The sequence below is a fragment of the Phacochoerus africanus genome, chromosome X (genome assembly GCF_016906955.1).
Source record: "Phacochoerus africanus isolate WHEZ1 chromosome X, ROS_Pafr_v1, whole genome shotgun sequence".
Taxonomy (NCBI): domain Eukaryota; kingdom Metazoa; phylum Chordata; class Mammalia; order Artiodactyla; family Suidae; genus Phacochoerus; species Phacochoerus africanus.
The window spans coordinates 13538326-13557477 of record NC_062560.1 but is presented as its reverse complement, the minus strand read 5'-3'; the positions used below and the strand labels follow the sequence as shown (position 1 = coordinate 13557477).

Below are 19152 nucleotides of genomic sequence, written 5' to 3'. Positions count from 1 at the left end.
TGCTCTAAGGTAATAAAATACAGTGGGGAAACAAATTGAAAAGTTCATTTGGGTCTAGGTGTTGATGAGGGCATGGGTGAGGCAGTAATGGCTAGAAGGTTTTATTGAGAAGATAAAATTTGCATAAAGCCTTGGAAGAGGTAGAGAAGGTAATCATATGAATATCTGGAGGCAGAGCATTCCGGGCACAGAGAACAGTCATTAGAGAGGCCCAGGGATGGCAACATGTGCCTGGCATACTCGGAAAACAGCAAGGAGGCCATCGTGCCTGGAGTAAGTGAGCAGGAAAGTGATGGTTAGCTGTCTGCCATCTTGGTAACTGAATAACCAGGGTGTACGTGTCTCATCATTCAACAGGCTAGCCTGGCCTCATTCACATGGTGGTGTTCATAGGATCCCAAGAGCAGCAAGAGAAAGCTAGCAAGCATGTTTGAAGTCTCTGCTTCTGTCATGTTTGCCATTATCCCATTGGCCAGGGCAAGTGACAGTCAAGTTGACAGTGTGGGAGGGGGATACTACCCAAAGGGTATGTATACAGAGATGAGAGCTATTGCAGCCGTTTTTGTAAAAAGTCTACCCTATTCCCCTTACTTTGCAGAATTACAATCCCTTATGTATATGTCGGTCTGTTTCTTCATGTCTATGTCCAAGTAAGTAGTATGTACTCCATAATATTTCATTTTTTCTTGACTATGTGGCATTTATAAGAAAGACATTTAGGCTGTATGACCCAGATAGAGTTACCCATTTTAGTGCAATGGAAAGAGTTCAAAATAATCCTGAACCTCAAAATGCTATCCCAGAAAGATGTATGAGCCTCACCAGGAGTTGAGCAGAAGCACACCCTGGGTAGCTTATCCTGCTGTCAGCTTCCCTGGCAAGGCTGCCAACAACATCCTTGACCTAAAGTGCCCATGGTGCTCCAGCTCTGTCCCAAGAGAATTTGCACACATCATCTCTTTGCATATTTTTATCACACACTCACTACATCAGTGACTCTTCAATTTGCTGTGGCTCAGGAAATGTCAGAAGGGAAGGTTTATGAAGTCTCCCACGTGTGCAGACATCTGGCTGAAGCAAGCAGGCCTGCAGATCAATTTGCCAAAGCTTGGCTTTCTTACTTTTCCATCTTTATCCAGGAACTTAGTAAAATCCTGATTTCACAAAACGGAATTTTCCCCAACCTCTTTCAGAAATACCATTCTGACCTAGGAAATTAATTCCAATTAGCTGGGGATGTACCTGATTCAGGGAGCATTCATTTTTAGTTTTTAGAGTTAAAACAGACATGCAAAAAAAATACCCTGATTTCAATACTTTTGTAATTATAGGTCTTATTGCTTCCCTAGTTTCTCTTAGTGCAGTCTCTAGATAGAAACATTCTTGTGGGAGATTAAAGCAAGACCAAACATGGTAGGACTCTTTTGTTTAAAATTTAAAGCTGTCTTAGGTTTGGCAGGTTCTTAAAATGGTGCAGCTGGTCTTAGTTGACCAGATGGCTGAAAAATAAGGCAATATTTCCTTATATAATGGCAATAGAGCATTTTAGTTAATAATGGCTAAAGATAATACCTCTGGATCCTTGCTCCAAGGAGATGGTTTATGGACTTGTCAGAGTCACCTGCACACTGTATCCTAACTGTCCCCTCTCATTGCTTGCTCTCACCTCTGCAGTCTGTGAATTGTAGCCACAAATGGGACCCAAGACACACTCAGGAGTGGCTGCAAATCATTTACTGATAATAACAAACACAGTATAAAGGAAAAGAATTGTTGAACTCCATTTGGTCACACTCAAAGCCTGCCTGATGGATGTCTCACAGCCTTCTTCTGCTCAATTCATTCTGATATTTTCCTGTTAGTCAGAAAGACAACAATACAGCCAGTCTTTAGTCTGCCACTAGTGGTTTTATGCTTCAGAGTGTTAGAACAATACCAGCAGAACAGCTTCTTGAAGTTTGGTATGTTAAAAAAAAAAAACAGTTTTATAACTTCAAATGGGAAAGTACCTATGGAACAGGTTTCATGCCAATATTTCATTTTTCTATATTTAGGGAAGAGGTCGAACTTGTAAATGCCAAACCAAACACAACCAGACCAAACAAAACAAAAACCACAAAAAGCTTTGGTTGGCAGGAAGGCAGGAAATTAACTTGGAATCAATAAACACAACTTTCTTACTTGAAATGCATTTAAAATTTGTGAAGCATGTTGGAATCCTGCCCAGATTGTCTTCTAGAAAAGCTCATTTTATTAGTGTAGCCCAAATATTACGAACAGGAAGTCCTCATTGCCTGGAATGACCTTTACTTCCTCCTACTTCAGCCGTTTAGTCTGCTGCCTAGATTCAGCTCAGCCTTCCTCCTTCAGGCCATTTTCCTAGCACTGCTGCTGCTGCTTCTCTGACTCCCTTCCCCTCTCCTTCTGCTTTCTTTCTCCTCCATTTCTACCTCCTCCATTTAATAGGTTAGGCATCCTCATTGATGTCCTTATGGCCCATGTTTAATACCCCCATTGCACATATCTGTCTCTGGAGCACCAGATTAAAAGCCGCTGAGGGCAGGGATTGCATTTATTTGTCTTTGATTTCCCCAGCCCCTAGCACAATGAATAGCACAGAGAAGACACTCAATAACAGTTGAATAAATGAATAGATGAGTGAACTGGCAATTTAATTACACCTGGAATACTACTTCAACACAATTCTTCTCATCACTGTTTATTCATTCACTAACCACTTCTTTACTGAGCACCTACTATGATTCAGATGTTGTGCTAGATGGTGGGTATGTGTAAACTCAGACAAATCAATGGAGTCCCTGCCCTCATAGGGCTAAAACTCTAGAATTAAGTATGTATATTTATAAGTGTGAACCATGGGTATGGGATATTCTTGTTGTCTTAGAATTTTGACTAAAGCCCCATTCTGAAGGGAGAATCTACGCATAAGCATGCAGGATGCAGGATTTCCTCAAAGAAAGCAAATGCTTTCTAGAGACCATTATACCCAACACTCTATTACTATGGAAGACTAGACATTTAAAAATAATTAATTGAAGTAATGGAATTTGTGGATGTTGATAGTGCTATGGCATTTTCCCTACTCTTCTAAAGGTAAGGAAAATGTGGCTTACCCCCACTGCAGTAAGAGAAGAGATTGACATCTCCTCCACATGTCTTATCTGCTGAGCTGCTGAATTCCAACAAGTTGCCCTGAGATTGGCGTATAAAAGAATTCTTAAGAGAACCTGTCGTGTATCCTCAGGAGTTTGAGTTTATGAATACCAGCACTGCTTTCTTACCTGGACAAACTCCAAAAGCAGTAGGTAGGTGGAATACCAAAGATAATGGGACACAGGAGACAATTAAGTTGCATTTCCACTATTGAGCAAGGCAAGAACACTTGTTCTTGGTGGGCCAAATAAATGGTATGGTAGATAGCCAGATGTGAATCATCTTGTAAACATGCCAACCAGGAGGGCTGTCTACTTGAGCAAGGAGACCCTGTCAGTAAGAAGCCATATGGACTATGTTGCTAGGAGACAGTAGCTAGGAGGAGACTGTAAGACATCATCCAGAGGGCATTAATTCATCCAGGAATGGCGTAGTGCATGGGACCCCCAGAAATCGCCAAAGAAATCAAATTCAGTTCACAAGAAAGCTAACATTTGGAGGCTCACCATTAGAGAAACCAAGAGTTAGAATACAGCAGTGACAGTTGCATACACCTTCCATCAGCCCTTTCACTCTCAGCCTGGTGAAGTCAGCAACAGGAATGGGAAAGAGAATTGAAAAAGTGAGGGAAGAACTGTGAAGGATCAGTGTGCCTACCTCATTGAAAGTAACTTCAAGCCAAAGAGCAGGCCTGAGCTAGGGACAAGGGAAGGCAAGAACATTAACTGGGGTGTGAGACTAAAGTTTTGCTTCAGGCTAGATGACTTTTTAAAAATCTGATAGTGGACTATCCTAGATATCGATCATGAATATCTTAGCTGCCTGTGAAATTGTAAAACAATTTGTTTTTTCTGGGTCTAAGGGCATAGCGTGTAGTGACTGAAAGTCTGTGGCATCTTCCTAAAGAATCCCCCACTTGCATGGAAGACATAACCAATTGTTTAATGGCAGTGATTTGAGAAAAACAGAGCCATTGTTTATTTAGACCCTCTAGAGCTTAGTTCATTCAATAAACTGCCTGCCTATGAAAAATATACTCATGTGTAACGTGCATGCATATGATAAATCTTGGCTCTTCACATTGGCACTATGACCATAACCAAATAATCGATCATCCAAAGAACATGAGGTCTTCCATTCATAAGGCCCTGCATGAGTCTTCTTATATAACCTTCCATCCCAGTGAGTGGTCTTTTCTATGACATTATGGACAGGAAACAGTAACAACCAGAAGAATCGGAAGCCTATCCTGTGCAAAAACTGGGCTCAACAATTTATATAGATAATGCTTCATCTGATCCTCATTTAATTTTTGAAAGGGGCAGATCATATTGTTTTCATTTTAGAAATGAGGAAACGGGCTTAGAGAATTTGATGAAGTGGAAGTTCTAAGATTTAGGTACAGGCCTGTGTTTCAAAATACACCTTCACAGATACATTAACTTCCCAAAATCTACTTGAAAACTTCTGAAAAGGAAGACATACGCCTTTAGAGAAATGACTTGCTTCTATAGTATATGTCATATTATTATTATATTCTTCCATATATTAGAGCTCTAATATTTTTCTATAAGACTTTTGCCCATAGTTCTGCTTCAGGTCTACTCTCTATCTTCTACGTGGTTTCATAAGGGGGAACATAGTTGTTGATTAATTTATGTATCTATTCAGTGAGGATTTTTTTTTTGTCTTTTCTAGGGCCGCACCCACAGCATATGGAGGTTCCAAGCTAGGGGTCTAATCAGAGTTGTAGCCTCTGGCCTACACCACAGCCGCAGCAACACGGGATCCAAGCCGCATCTGTGACCTACACTACAGCTCACTGCAACGGGATCCTTAACCCACTGAGCAAGGCCAGGGATCGAACCTGTAACCTCATGGTTCCTAGTCGGATTCATTAATCACTGAGCCATGACAAGAACTCGGTGAGGATTTATTGATCAAGGACTCTAAGTTACATACTCTTCTAGGTGCTGAAATTGACATGAACAAGACAAAGTTTCTACCTGAATGGAACGTATATCCTATTGAGCATCGTCCCTCATTTTCTCTATTCATCCCCAGCTCATTCTTTTTTCCATTGCAAAATAATATTTTAAAAAAATATAAGCATGTCTTCTATATCAAAGATGCAACACTCATATACAGATATATTTATAATGCTTATACTCAAACACAAAAAAGAAAACCCTTAATATCCAAGATGGTAAAATAAATGATCATATCAGATAGACTATTATCGTAAACTTTACTCATGATATATTTTTGATGCCACCCAAAGTGGCACATAGAATATAACTGTATAAAAGTTTGATCTAAATTTTCTTTGGGTTCATTTGTACAAATGTTCATGGAAAAAAACTCGAAGTACATTGAAGTATTAACAAGAGTTATATACTGGATGGTTAATGTTAATGATATATTTTTTTGTTATTGTATCTATAATAAGCATGTCTTACTTGTTATAGATAAGATAGTGTAATTTGCATGCCTACTCTGTAAAGGGAGTTGCCACAGGCCCTGGAACAACTGTACAATCGTACAGTGAAGCACCTTCTCAGGGACTGGCATGTTTACAAATTAAAACGTGTGTGTGTGTAAGTAATTCTTTGTTTTCCATGACTCACTTTGTATCCAATTTTCCTTTCTGTCATCCATGAGTTCGATGTCTCCACAGTCATTTGTGAGCCAACCAAGTTAAGTAATAGCCTAAGAAAAACATACATAGGATGATAATCCTATGATGGCAAAAGGACAACAACTACGAGTTCAGAGCCAAAAATAAAATGATTTTGTATTATACCCTCTTTTGATATATCTGAGTTCCCTGATTGCCTCTCATACAAAGATAACTTATCAGTGATCATGTATTTAGGAATAGTTTTTTTTTTTTTATTTGAAGTATAGTTGATTTACAATACTGTGTTAGTTTCAAGTGTATAGCATAGTGACTATTTCTGTAGATTATACTTCATTAATAGTAATAACAAAATAATGGCTATAATTCCCTATGCTTGTTGCTTATCTATTTTTATACACAGTAGTTTGTATCTCTTAATTCCCTACCTCTGTCTTCTCCCACCCACTTTCCTCTTCCCACTGGTAACCACTGTTTTTTCTCTGTATCTGTGAAACTATTTCTGTTTTGCTATATACGTTCATTTTAAGATTCTGCATAAAAGTGACATCATATAGCATGTCTTTCTCTGACTTATTTAGGCATAACATTCTCTAGATCCATCCACATTTCTGCAGATGGCAGAACTTCATTCTTTTATATGGCCGAGTGATATTCCATTGCATATGTTTATGTGTGTGTATACAGCACACAGCATTTTATCCATTCATCTGTTGATGGACACTTGGGTTGCTTCCATATCTTGTTTATTATAAATAGTGCTGCTATGAACATTGGGATGCATGTATCTTTTCAAATTAGTATTTTCATTTTCTTTCTGGATACACACCCAGGAATGGAATTGCTGGATCATATGGTAGTCTATTTTTAGTTTTTTGAGGGTCCTCCTTATGGTTTTTGTTTTCCCTAATGGCTGCACCAAGTTACATTCCCACCAACAATGTACAAGGATTTCTTTTTCCCTACATCTTTGCCAGCATTTGTTGTTTGTCGACTTTTTGATGATGGTCATTCTGATAAGTATGAGGCAATATCTCATTGTGGTTTTGATTTGCGTTTCCCTGATGATTAGTGACATTGAGCAACTTTTCATGTGTCTGGTGGCCATATGCCTTTCCTCTTTGGAAAAATATCTATTCAAGTCTTTTGCCTATTTTTTGACTGGGTTCTTGTTTTTTTTGTTGTTGTTGTTGTTATTGAGTTGTATGAGCTGTTTATATATTTTGGACTTTAATCTCTTGTTGGTTATATCATTTGCAAATTTTTTACCCTATTGAGTGAGTGGTCTTTGAATTTGTCAGTGGTTTCCTTTGTTGTGCAAAAGCTTAAAGTTTAATCGGATCCTATTTATTCATTTTTCTTTTCTTTTGCTTTAGGAAACAGATCCAAAAATCTATTGCTATGATTTATGTCAAAGAGTTCTCTTCTGGGAGTTTTATGGTTTCAGGTCTTAAATTTAGGACTTTCAAGTTTATTTTTATATATGATGTGATGAAATGTTCTAATCTCAATCTTTCACATGTAGCTGTCAAGTTTTCTCAGCACCACTTATTGAAGAGACTATCGTTTCTCCATTGTATTTTCTTGCTTCCTTTGTCATAGATTAATTAACCATAGGTGTGTGGGTTTATTGCTGCTCTCTAATATATGCTATTGATCTATGTGTCTGTTTTTTGTGCCAGTGCCATGCTGTTTTGAATACTTTAGCTTTGTGGTATAGTCTGAAGTCAAGGAGGGTGATGTCCCAGCTTTGTTCTTTTTTCACAAGATTGCTTTGGCAATTGGGGTCTTACATGATTCCATATAAATTTTACGATTTTAGTTTTAGTTCTGTGCAGAAATGTCATGGATATTTCGATAGGGATTGCATTAAATCTCTAGACTGTTTTAGTAGTATTACCATTTTACCATTATTAAATCTTAGTAGTATTACCATTTTACCATTATTAAATCTTCCAGTCCAAGAGCACAAGATATCTTTCCATTGTTTGTATTCTCTTCAGTTTCCTTCATTAGCATTTTATAGTTCTCATAGTATAGGTATTTTCTCATTTTTTCCTTCTGTCATTCAGTTCCAGTTTTACACTGTTGTAGTCAGAAAGGAAGCTTCCAATAATTTCTTTCCTCAAATTTGTTGATTCTTGTTTTGTAGCCTAGCTTTTGATCTTTGCTGAAGGACTTCCTATGTGCCCTTGAAAAGGATGTGTATTCTGCTGTTTGGGGATAGAATTTCCTGTAGATATCTATTAAGTCCAACTGGTCTATTGTGTAATTTAAGGCCACTGTTGCCTTATTGATTTTCTGTCTGGCTGATCTGTTCATTGATGTAAGTGAGCCTTATTAAAGCCCCCTACTCTTATTGTGTTATTGTCAATTTCTCCTTTTGTTTCTGTATTTGCTTTATATGTGTAGATGCCTCTTTATTGGATGTATATGTATTAATGAGTGTAATATTTTCTTGTATTGATCCCTTTATCATTATATAATGTCCTTCTTTGTCTTTTGATAAAACCATTGTTTTAAAGTCTGTTTTGTCTTATATGAGTATTTCTAACCCCCACTTTCTTATCATTTGAATTTGCATAAAACACCTTTTCCCATTCTCCCACTTTCAATCTGTGTGTCTTTAGTTCTGAATTCTCTCTTAGGCAGCATATAGATGGATCTTGGTTTTTGTTTTAATACTATCAGCCACCCTGTGTCTTGATTGGAGCATTTTGTCCATTGACATTTAAAGTAATTATTGATATGTATGTACTGATTACCTTTTTATTACTTGTTTTCTGGCTGTTTTATGGTTTTTCTCTGTTGACTTCTTTTCATTTCTGGTGCTTTGATGGTTTTCTTTAGCAGTATGTTTATGTTACTCACTTTTTAGTTTTTGTGTATCTATTTTAAGGTTTTTGACTTGTGGTAATCATTGGGTTAATATCTGTTGACCTATAATTATATCTACTTGTTTTTAACTAGTAATCATTTAAGTTCAAACACATTTTAAAAGATCTACATTAGAGCTTTTAATCTGCATTAACTATTTATGGTGGTAATAGTTGCTTTTAAAGTTTTTTTTTTCTTTTAATCTTTGTAGTGGCTTATTTAAGTTGTGGATTGTCAGTCCTTACTATGTGTTTGCCTTTCTGATTGGAATTTTCCATTTCCTATAGATTTTTTCTTTTATACTTAGAGAAGACCTTCAACATTTCTTTTCAGGTAGGTTTAGTATTGATGAACTCTTAGGTTTTGCTTTCTGAGAAGTTTTTTTATCTCTCCTTTGATCCTAAATGACAGTCTTACTGGGTAGAGTTGCAGGTTTTCCCCTTTGAGCACTTTGAATATTTCATGCCACTCTCTCCTGACCTGCTAAGTTTCTACAGAAAAATCAGCTGATAGCCTTATGGAGTTCCCTTGTATATGACTCTTTTTTTTTTTTTTTTATCTTGCTGCCTTTAAAACTCACTTTATCTTTAACTTTTGCTATTTTGATTATGACATGCCTTGGTGTGGGTTTGTTTGGGTTTATCTTCTTTAGAACCCTATGTGCTTCCTATACCTGGATAACTGTTTCCTTCTCCCCAAGTTTGGGAGTTTTTTAGCCATAATTTCCTCAATTACATTTTCAACCCCTTCTCTCTCTTTTCTCCTTCTGGTACCCCTATAATAGTGTTGGTATGCTTAATGTTATGCCAGATAGCTCATAAGCCACTCTTATTTTTTAAAACTGGTTTTTATAAATGCTCAACATCACTGATTATTAGAGAAATGCAAATCAAAACTACCACAAGATACCACCTCACACCAGTCAGAACGGCCATCATTTGTAAGTCTACAAATAACAAGTGCTGGAGGGGCTGTGGAGAAAAGGGAACCCTCCTGCACTGTTGGTGGTAATGTAAGCTGGTACAACCACTATGGAGAACAGTATGGAGGTACCTTAGAAAATTATACCCAGCAATCCCACTCTTGGGCATATATCCGGACAAAACTGCTTAACAAAGACACATGCTCCCGCATGTTCATTGGAGCACTATTCGCAATAGCCAAGACATGGAAACAACCCAAATGTCCATCAACAGAGGATTGGAATACTACTCGGCCATAAAAAAAGAACACAACAATGCCATTTGCAGCAACATGGATGGAACTAGAGAGTCTCATCCTGAGTAAAGTAAGTCAGAAAGAGAAAGAAAAATACCATATTATATCACTTATATCTGGAATCTAACATATGGTGCAAAAGAACCTTTCCACAGAAAAGAAAATCATGGATTTGGAGAATAGACTTGTGGTTGCCAAGGGGGAGGGGGAAGGAGTGGGATGGGGTGCTTGGGGTAAATAGATGCAGACTATTGCCTTTGGAATGGATTAGCAATGAGATACTGCTGTATTGCACTGGGAACTATGTCTGGTCACTTATGATGGAGCATGATAGTGGGAGAAAAAGAATGTATACATGTATGTGTAACTGGATCACCATGATGTACAGTAGAAAACTGACAGAACACTGTAAACCAGGTATAATGGGAAAAAAATAAAAATCATAAAAAAACCATGGGGTTCCCGTCGTGGCGCAGTGGTTAACGAATCCAACTAGGAACCATGAGGTTGCGGGTTCGGTCCCTGCCCTTGCTCAGTGGGTTAACGATCCGGCGTTGCCGTGAGCTGTGGTGTAGGTTGCAGACGCAGCTCGAATCCCGCATTGCTGTGGCTCTGGCGTAGGCGGGTGGCTACAGCTCCGATTAGACCCCTAGTCTGGGAACCTCCATATGCCGCGGGAGCGGCCCAAGAAATGGCAAAAAGACAAAAAAAAAAAAACTGGTTTTTCTTTTTGCTCTTCTGATTGAGTGGTTTCTATTACTCTATTTTCCAGATCACTTAGACATTCTTCTGTGTCACTTAGTCTGTTACTCATTCCTTCTAGTGTGTTTCTTTTATTTCATTTATTGAAGTCTTTATTTCTAATTGGGTCTTTTTTATATTTTCTTTTTCCTTGTTAACATTCTCACTGTGTTCATCTATTCTTTCCCCCAGTTCAGTTAACATTCTTATTACCAATGCTTTGTATTCTTTATCTAGTAAATTATTTATTTCTGTTTTCATTATTCATTTTTTCAGTGGTTTTCTCTTGCTGTTTCAAGTAAGAGTATTTCCTCTGCTTTATTATTTTACTTAAATTTCTTTGCTTTTATGAATTCAGTTGAAACTGTTACCTGTTCTAGTCTCAAAGGGGTGTTCTTATGTGGGAACATCCCTACACAGACTCTATATGCCTAATGGCTTTGGTGAAGAGTAAATTTGGCATGAACATTAGTCAGGTCTTCCCTCAGGGTGTGCTACTAGCTATGGCCTTGGTAGCAGTTGGAGTTGGAGATGGAGGGGCTAGAGCTGTAGCCACATGTAGGGTGGGACTGCCCCTCTGTTCACTGGCCCTCATTGCCTTCCAAGTTGCTGTAGTAGAAACCCTAATGGGTTGGGCCTAAGCTGGCTCTGTTCCCTTTAAGTGTATGCTTTCCCTTTTCTCAGCACTGGGACCTCACCCCAGAGGTAGAGGTGGTAATTGCTGAAGCAAATGAAGTTCATGTGAGTTCTCAGCTCATTTTGGCTACAGGCAGAGATCTGTACTGTCTCCAATGTGCTGCCTGTGTAGGTGCCAGCAATTGTTTCCCTTTGTCTGCTCAGATGCAGCCTCTGGCCCAAGTCCCCTTTGTCCCTCACTGCTTAGCCCTTCTCCCCAGTCTCTGCTGCTCCTACCCTTTTATGGAGCCACAATGCAGGGCAGGTAGGGCCAGTATGGACTCTTTTTTTGTATTGGGGTGAGGTGTGATAGAGTCACCACCATCATAGGATAGGATGCTTGAGTAAGCACCAACAATAGGTACTGCTGCCTCACCAGGTTCTGTTCCAGGAGCAGTCCTCTAAGCACCCTCTCTTCCCTACCCCAGGGGCAAGTCAGTGCACAAACTCTTGTGCACATGCATGCTCCTCAGGAGCAGAGTCCAGGCTGCCTATAACCCTCCTGTTAGTCCCAGTGGTCCTCCAACCAGCCAAGGGGTCTCGTCTCCCCTGTATAGGTCCCTAGGACTGGGCTTCCAGTGTGCTGTTCTCACTGCTCACTACCCAAGGCAAGGGTCCATTCATGTATTCTCCCTTTTTCTCTGAGTCCTCTCTCAGGGGCACAGGTCCTGACCTGACTGCTTTCTTCTTTTCCTACCTAATTCTATATGTATCTTTCTTACAGCCTTGGTTGTACAGAAGTCTTTCTGCCAGGTTCCATTTACTTTTCCGTAAGAATTGTTCCATGTGTAGGTGCATTTTTGATATATTTGTGGTGAGTTCCACATCCTCATACCCTACCATCTTGATCGATCTCCTTTTTAGACATAGTTTTGACTACCATTGTAGGATCACAGTAACTAATGAGAATGCGTAACAACATTATGAAAACTCAGGCTCCTATTTTGAAGATAAATGACTACTGTCTTCATAGCATTGAGTACTTGGAGCTTAAATGTCTTATGTTTTGACATTATCTGCTTGCAGTTTGCCACCAATACTTTAACTGTCTGTTAAATTGTAAGATATATTTGTGTATTCTATGGTTTAACAGCATAGCATAGAATGATGGCAGTAACTAATCAATAATGGGAAATAAGCAAATGAACCTGTTTTGGAGGAGGCATAGAGTGGGTTAGAATTTCTATTAGGTAATATTGATATGTGATTATGTACCTGAAAAAAAACTCTTCATATTTCTGACATCTATATTCCAATAAAAATACAGCACAGGTATTTTGTACTATTTTTTATTCTAAAAAGTAAAAAAGTATCAGAGACAGACCTATTCCTTCCTCTTTTGGCATACAAAATCTAACATTTATCTTTGGCAACATGGAACTTGAAAAATTTGTGTACCTATTTTCCCACTGTTCATCCCAACTCCATTATAGCCACAGACTTCCTCCATATGTCATCTTATCTCCCAACATAAGAGATAATGTGCGACATGATGTAACATTTCTCATCATGTCCGCTGCAGCACAAGTGAACATAAGCCCAAGCCAGCAGAGATAGAGGATTACATCTCAATTATTTTCTGGAACTGGGTTTTGGAGGGACTGCTAATCCAGTCTGAGGCAGTGAACACTGAATACTAAATTGAACTCAAACTCTTGGAAAATTGAAGCTAATGCCTCAACGTACCCATTGAAACAGGGAAATACACATAGGCACATTCTAGGGTGCTGGGGCATTTCATTAGCAGGATATTTATCATTCCTTACTTAAGCAATATTTATAAATGCATAAAAACACATGTGAATGTATACATCTCCTATGTAAAAATAGATTATGCAGCCTTTATGATTATTCAAGGTGTTACAAAATGTCTCTTTGTCCCCAATATCCACTCCACACTTCTCTGTCAACTTGCCACGATGCCAGAATTTTCACCATCTTGGATGACTACTGTTGCTCTCTAGGTAACCATGTTGCTCAAAATAGTGTTATTACCCATTAAGGTAAATAAAGGAATAGCAAACGTCCATATACCTGTTTTGCTACACTGTAATAGTCCACCTTCATTTCTTATGTCTAGTTACTGCATACGGCTTTTCTGTGTAGACTTACAGGAGCTTAATTCAGTCTTTTATTACTGCAAATGACTTTGCTTAGTACATGAATTACAACAGCCTCACCAATAAATACTTGATAATATAAGTTGCATCAGTCTTACTCCAGTTCCTGAAAACTTCATGCCTCCTAAACAACATGAGGTCAGAAACACTCAAGGGCTTCTTAGAATTCCTGAGACATGCTTCTGCTTCCACTCTTCTCTCTTAACCCTGATTCCCCTTTCCCCTAATTGGTCTGATTATGAAGATCCCCTATGTCCTCAGAGCTGTTAATCTCTCAAACTCAGCTTTTCATTCCCTTATTGCATTTGCATCTCCAACAGTGCTCATGATGGCAAACATTTCTATCTCCACAGAATTCTCCACCCCCTAAGACCTTTGACAAACTTCTCAGATCACTTGTTGTCAAGTGAGGAGATTTCTTACCTTTGGCAGAGATGCCCTGGAGCCTGAACTCTGGGTGGTCATCGTTAAGACTGTCGTGATGCCCAATGCGACCCTGGCGGGGGCTGCATCCATGTTTATCCAAAAAGAGACCCAGGACAAAATGACTATCAACAGACTGGGGATGTACATCTGGATCAGATAATATCCCATCTGGCGTTCCAGGTGAAACTTAACCTCGATGCAGGTAAACTTGCCTGGAAGCAGGAAATGATGATTTAAAATCCAATTTGAATTTATCTTTCCCATTCCAGCCTTCCACTTAATTTTTCTAAAAAGAGCATTACAGGTAGATTTGAAAGATTGCACAAAATGCTGAGCCTACATATCCAATTCAACTCCTTTTCAATTCAGAGAGTAATGGAAATGACAGTGCAAGAATGAGTGATCTAAAGAGTCACTGGACCAAAAGCATGTGGCATATTTAATTTTCAAATCTGTGCTTGTTGCAGCCTGATTACTTAGACAGAGCTTCAGAATTTTCTATACTGTCCAGTGGAAAGAAAATACATTTTGTGGAGGTTATAGTATGTAATATATAGCATACAATATATAACCTATGGCATATATGTATAGCATTACTATACAGCTTATTATATATGTGTAAGTGTATATATGTGTGTGTGTGTATATATATATATGTGTATATATATATATAATGTGTAATAGTCGCAACCGTTTCTTCCAAAGCAGTAAAGTTCACATGGGGCTTCTAAAGGATTTGGATAATTGTGTATCTGTCTTTATATTAGCAAGAGCAAGAGAAAAGTATACATTTGTGTAAGGCATGCATATAACCTTGTCATTGTAAAAACTTCATAACCTCGTAAGTAATTGAGGGAGGACATTTAGAATATCCCTAGAATCTGTGTACAGTGTTACATTGCCTATAAAAAAAATTGCATATAAAGATATTAAAACTTTTAACATTCTATTTAGAGACAGCTGTTCCTGCCCCTTACCACTTTTCTTCCTCTTTAATTGGCTTAGATTTAGAAACCGCTAAGGTCATTTGGCTTAGTTCACACAATTATAAGAGATAGGGTTGTGTTCTTCTTGGTCAGGAAAAACATCTTGGAATCAGGTTTCAGTTATGTCGTAGGGAGCATTGACTCCTCAAACAAGTGTTTCTGGACCATTCTACTTAGCAGTCACTCTTAGAGCAGTCACTGAACAAACCGTCATGTCTCAGTTGCCTCTCCAGATCAGCTTGTGTGGAGTATCAAAGACCAGGACACTCATAGGAAAAGCCATTAACCTTACTGGGCAGGCATGATCTTCCAGGTAACCACAGATGCCCACTTGTTGCTACTGCCTCAGATTCTTCCCTGCCCCCAAGTATCTGTCAGCAGTACTAACATGCATGGCTTGAGAACCAGCCCAGTTCCCACCAGCTGATTTTCATGCCCCCTTTCCAGGACTGGAGAGTACAGTGGCTGTATTTCTGGGTTTGCAAAAGACCTGTGTTGTTATTCCTGTCTTCCACTGAGGCAGAGGGTACAAATTGACCATAAGGAGCCAATGTCAAGAGTAGGTGCCCGGAATGGGCCAGAATTTATACATGTCCTGCACATTTACAAGGTCTTATACATCTTTCCTCAGACTTGCTTGCTAGGAAATGGTCATAAAGAGAATAGCAGAAGATTCCCAATATCTTTGCTTCTCCCTCTGTTATGTAAATGTTATCTGCTGTGCTCACTGACCTATTCCAAAGGGTATAGGCATCTTAGGTGTTGAGGGGCTTGTAAGCCAAGCCCAGGACAGCACCTTGTAGCTCCACTTTCTTGGTAAATATGTATCAATGAAGGTGAGGGGTTATATATTTCAAGCTGAAAGGAAGCTTACCTGTGTTGTAGTGCTTTGTGCAGTAGCCAAGTTCCTTCTCTTCTTTCAAAATAAACTGAGGCAGGGTCAGTCCTTCAGCAACTTGAACTGGGCCATCACTTAACCACTCAAATATCAGGTCATTCATCGTGTACCCAACTGGAGTAAACAGATCATAGTGAAAAAGTGAATGCATCTTTCAAAGAAAGCTTGAAGGTCCAGCCATATAAAGAAAAAAAAGCAAGGAAATCATTGAAAGCAGACATGCTCAGTCAATTCAAGAGCATCTTTAATAAAAGAACCACAATCGTCGTGGTGACTACATGTCATTGGAGCCAAAGAAATTGAAGACAGCAAGCTATTTCTGAATGATTTTTTTCTGTGTAACGAGAGGATGGAATTTATAAAGTCAATTTTTCTTCTACCTTCTTCATTCACTAAATCTTCCTGAAGAACAAACAAGTAAATAAACAAAAATCCTTTGAAGATTTTCTTTACTTGAAAGAGCTGGTGTCTGGATATACAATAAGATAATGCAGTTCGTGGCACCAGTCTTAGTATTTCAAAGAAACAGCATTCTTTAAAAAAAGAGTGAATGAATCACAGGCCTGCCTAAAATTTTCCCATTGAAAACTTGGCCCCTCTCCTAGGGTCTATTAGCTTTGTTTTCAGAAAGTTTATGTTGAAGTCCTTATGGTCAAATCCTCAGTTACTTTAGCAAATGAGGAAGGCTAAAGGCAGATAACCTAAGAATAAATTGCGGAATATACAGATCAAGCATATTCATTGGTGTTAATGCCTTGCCAAATGGTCCCACTCATCACAATGATTAATATGAAGCAAAACAGATTCTCTATTATGTAAAGTCATATAGTTATATGACTCTTGAACCATCCAAAGTAAGATTGTTACCAGTTTAGTAAACTAAAGTTGCCTTTAGTCGCCAAACTCCTGCTAACTAGATCATAACATCAAGTGCTTCTGGATCTTTTTACACTCCAGAATGGAAAGTTACTGTTCTTTCAGATATCAGTTCTGTCCCCTTTTCCTTTATTTGTGATATTCGAACTCAAAAATGAGTGCAAGGAGAATGAGCATTATTATGTGAGGTTTTAGCTGGCCAGTGACCTCAGCCTGTTCTATTAAGTTTAGAGATTCTTATTCTTGTTTATTGCAAGATAGTACCTCACCAAAGTTACCAAGAAATCAATGGTAAAGTTGATTGGAATCTATTGTCCTCTTTCTTTGGACCACCTTTTCCATTCAAAGCCAAAAAAAAAAAAAATCAAGCAAGGAAACACAAAGAGGGCTTCATATAAGCATTGATGTCCACAAAGCGAATGGCCTACCCTATCTCTTCCACATTAATGCTGTATGAGGACTTCTTGAGTATCTCCAGCAAATACTGGCAACTCATCAGACACTCCGTATTTCTGTCTGGCCAGCTTCTTGCTGACCACCATAATAATAGTCCTTGTCAGCCACTCTGAAGCCCCAGCCTGAGGCAAATAGATGAGGTAAAGATGTGGGGAAGGAGAAGGTAATACGAGGGTAGGAAAGTAAAGGGCACTTCCCACCCTTCACAGTCAAAGTTAGTGGTAAACACATCACTGCTTCTTTGATTTCATTACTTCCAGGTCCTGCAAGGACCCCGCATATTTACTGATTAGAGTTTTGAAGCCATGGAGGAGCCTCAGATGACAGCTATGGTTGCTGTTTTAAAGAGAAACTAAGTGTTGGATTGAGGCCGGGGAAAGTTTGGAGCAATAGAGAAGACACAGAGAAGGAATCATTATGTAAGAGAATGTTTTTCTCAACTTTCTTCTCAAGAGAAGGGCAATAGGAAAAAAATGAATACATAAAATGGATTGTAAATCAGAAATTCTTATTTTATCCCTGACAACTTCTTAAAACAAAGACATTTCATTATTTTGTTTATTTCTGTAGGAAGTTTCAGGGGAAATCTACAGTGATTTTAAATGATAAGAAGGAAACCCTGTCACCACCTCTTTTTTTTTTTTAATAACAGTTGACGTGTATTTTTACATTTATTATTTTTCTAAACCAAGAAGTTAAAAGTATGTTCTTGCCCCTGCCTCATTAAATCTCCTGACATCCCTGTAGGTCAGTAGCACTTATTATTCTCCGTGTTTTATAAACAGAGAAACTGACAGAGCAAGCCAGAAAAAAAAATTCGTGTCTCTTGACTGCCAACCCCATTACCTTGGAGGCATCAGCAACTTAAGGCACATGTCAAAGATTTCATTGGCATCAGGGCTAGGGCATACAGGGGACAAAGAAGTAGCATTTTCTCTGCCTCCTGCATCAGGCCTTTGTCTACCCACTACTCATCTGAAGGAGATGCCTTTATTCCGTATCATCCCATGCTCCTCACCATTGCATCCTCCTCTGGCTAAGACCCCTTTGTCTTATCCTCAAATCAATTATCCCTTCCTGCCAAAATTCCTTTGGGGTGAAGGTCTATATAAGCACAGAAGGAAATATAATTTTCCGACTAGGGAGTGATTCATGATAGAAGTTCAATGACTAATAATTTTCCCAGGAGACATTTTCATTTCAAGGAAAACCTACTAAATCAGGTTTGTTTTTTGAGGAAGGACAAGTTATTTGGCATTTTACTTTGAAAAATTGTCTTCAAAGTTCCCATTGAACTTTGAAGCTCAGTGGTAACAAACCCAACTAGTATCCATGAGGTTGGCCCCACTCAGTGGGTTAAGGATCCAGCGGTGCCATGAGCTGTGCTGTAGGTTGTAGATGTGGCTTGGATCCCACGTTGCTGTGGCTGTGGTGTAGGCCGGCATCTGCAGCTCCGATTTGACCCCTAGCCTGGGAACTTCCATATGGTGCAGGTGTGGACCTAAAAAGGAAGAAAAAAAGAAAGGAAATAAAAATTGTCTTCGCTCTATTGGGTAAGCCATGCACACATACTTCTCCTTATCCTTCCGTCAGAACCTTGGGAGTTGTTCAGTAGGTAGAGAATGAGTCTTGGGGTTTTTTTTTCCTCCTTAATGACACACTGAAAGAACCAGGTCATTGGTTAAAGCAAGTAGGTGGTCATTTCAATAGTAGGGACTTACAACTCTCCAGCTGCATTGTACAAGTCTGGACATCCATTGGAAAATTCTTCAAGTCCATGGGACAGGATAAGGTCAAGGTGAGTCTTTGCAAAGAGAAAAAAATAAAAACAAGTTTTTAATTTGTGAGATCTGATTCTTGAGAAACAAACAAAAAACACATTTGACATTAAGCAAAGTTGACACTGATTCAAATAATGAAATCTAAGCTCTCACTCAGGATAATGCTTTCTCATTTTCAAATGAACAGTAGTAAATGTTTAAAATGTTATAGGATTCTGATAAAGCTCCTTACTCCCACTTTCCCATCTTCCACCCTCTGACTCTCACCTCCCCACTGGTCTCAAGT

General features: G+C 38.8%; 1 protein-coding gene across 4 annotated transcripts in view; it reads right to left on the bottom strand.

Annotated features, from left to right (window-relative positions):
- Positions 1 to 19152, bottom strand: part of GLRA2 (glycine receptor alpha 2) — a 182477-nt gene that overhangs the window by 89745 nt on the left and 73580 nt on the right. For all 4 annotated transcript variants that reach the window (XM_047765799.1, XM_047765801.1, XM_047765800.1 and 1 more), the window contains 3 exons: positions 18807 to 18889; positions 15730 to 15867; positions 13867 to 14081 (listed from right to left, as the gene is read on the bottom strand). In XM_047765799.1, the coding sequence (XP_047621755.1) occupies positions 13867 to 14081; positions 15730 to 15867; positions 18807 to 18889 (436 nt within the window). The remainder of the gene's footprint in view (positions 1 to 13866; positions 14082 to 15729; positions 15868 to 18806; positions 18890 to 19152) is intronic.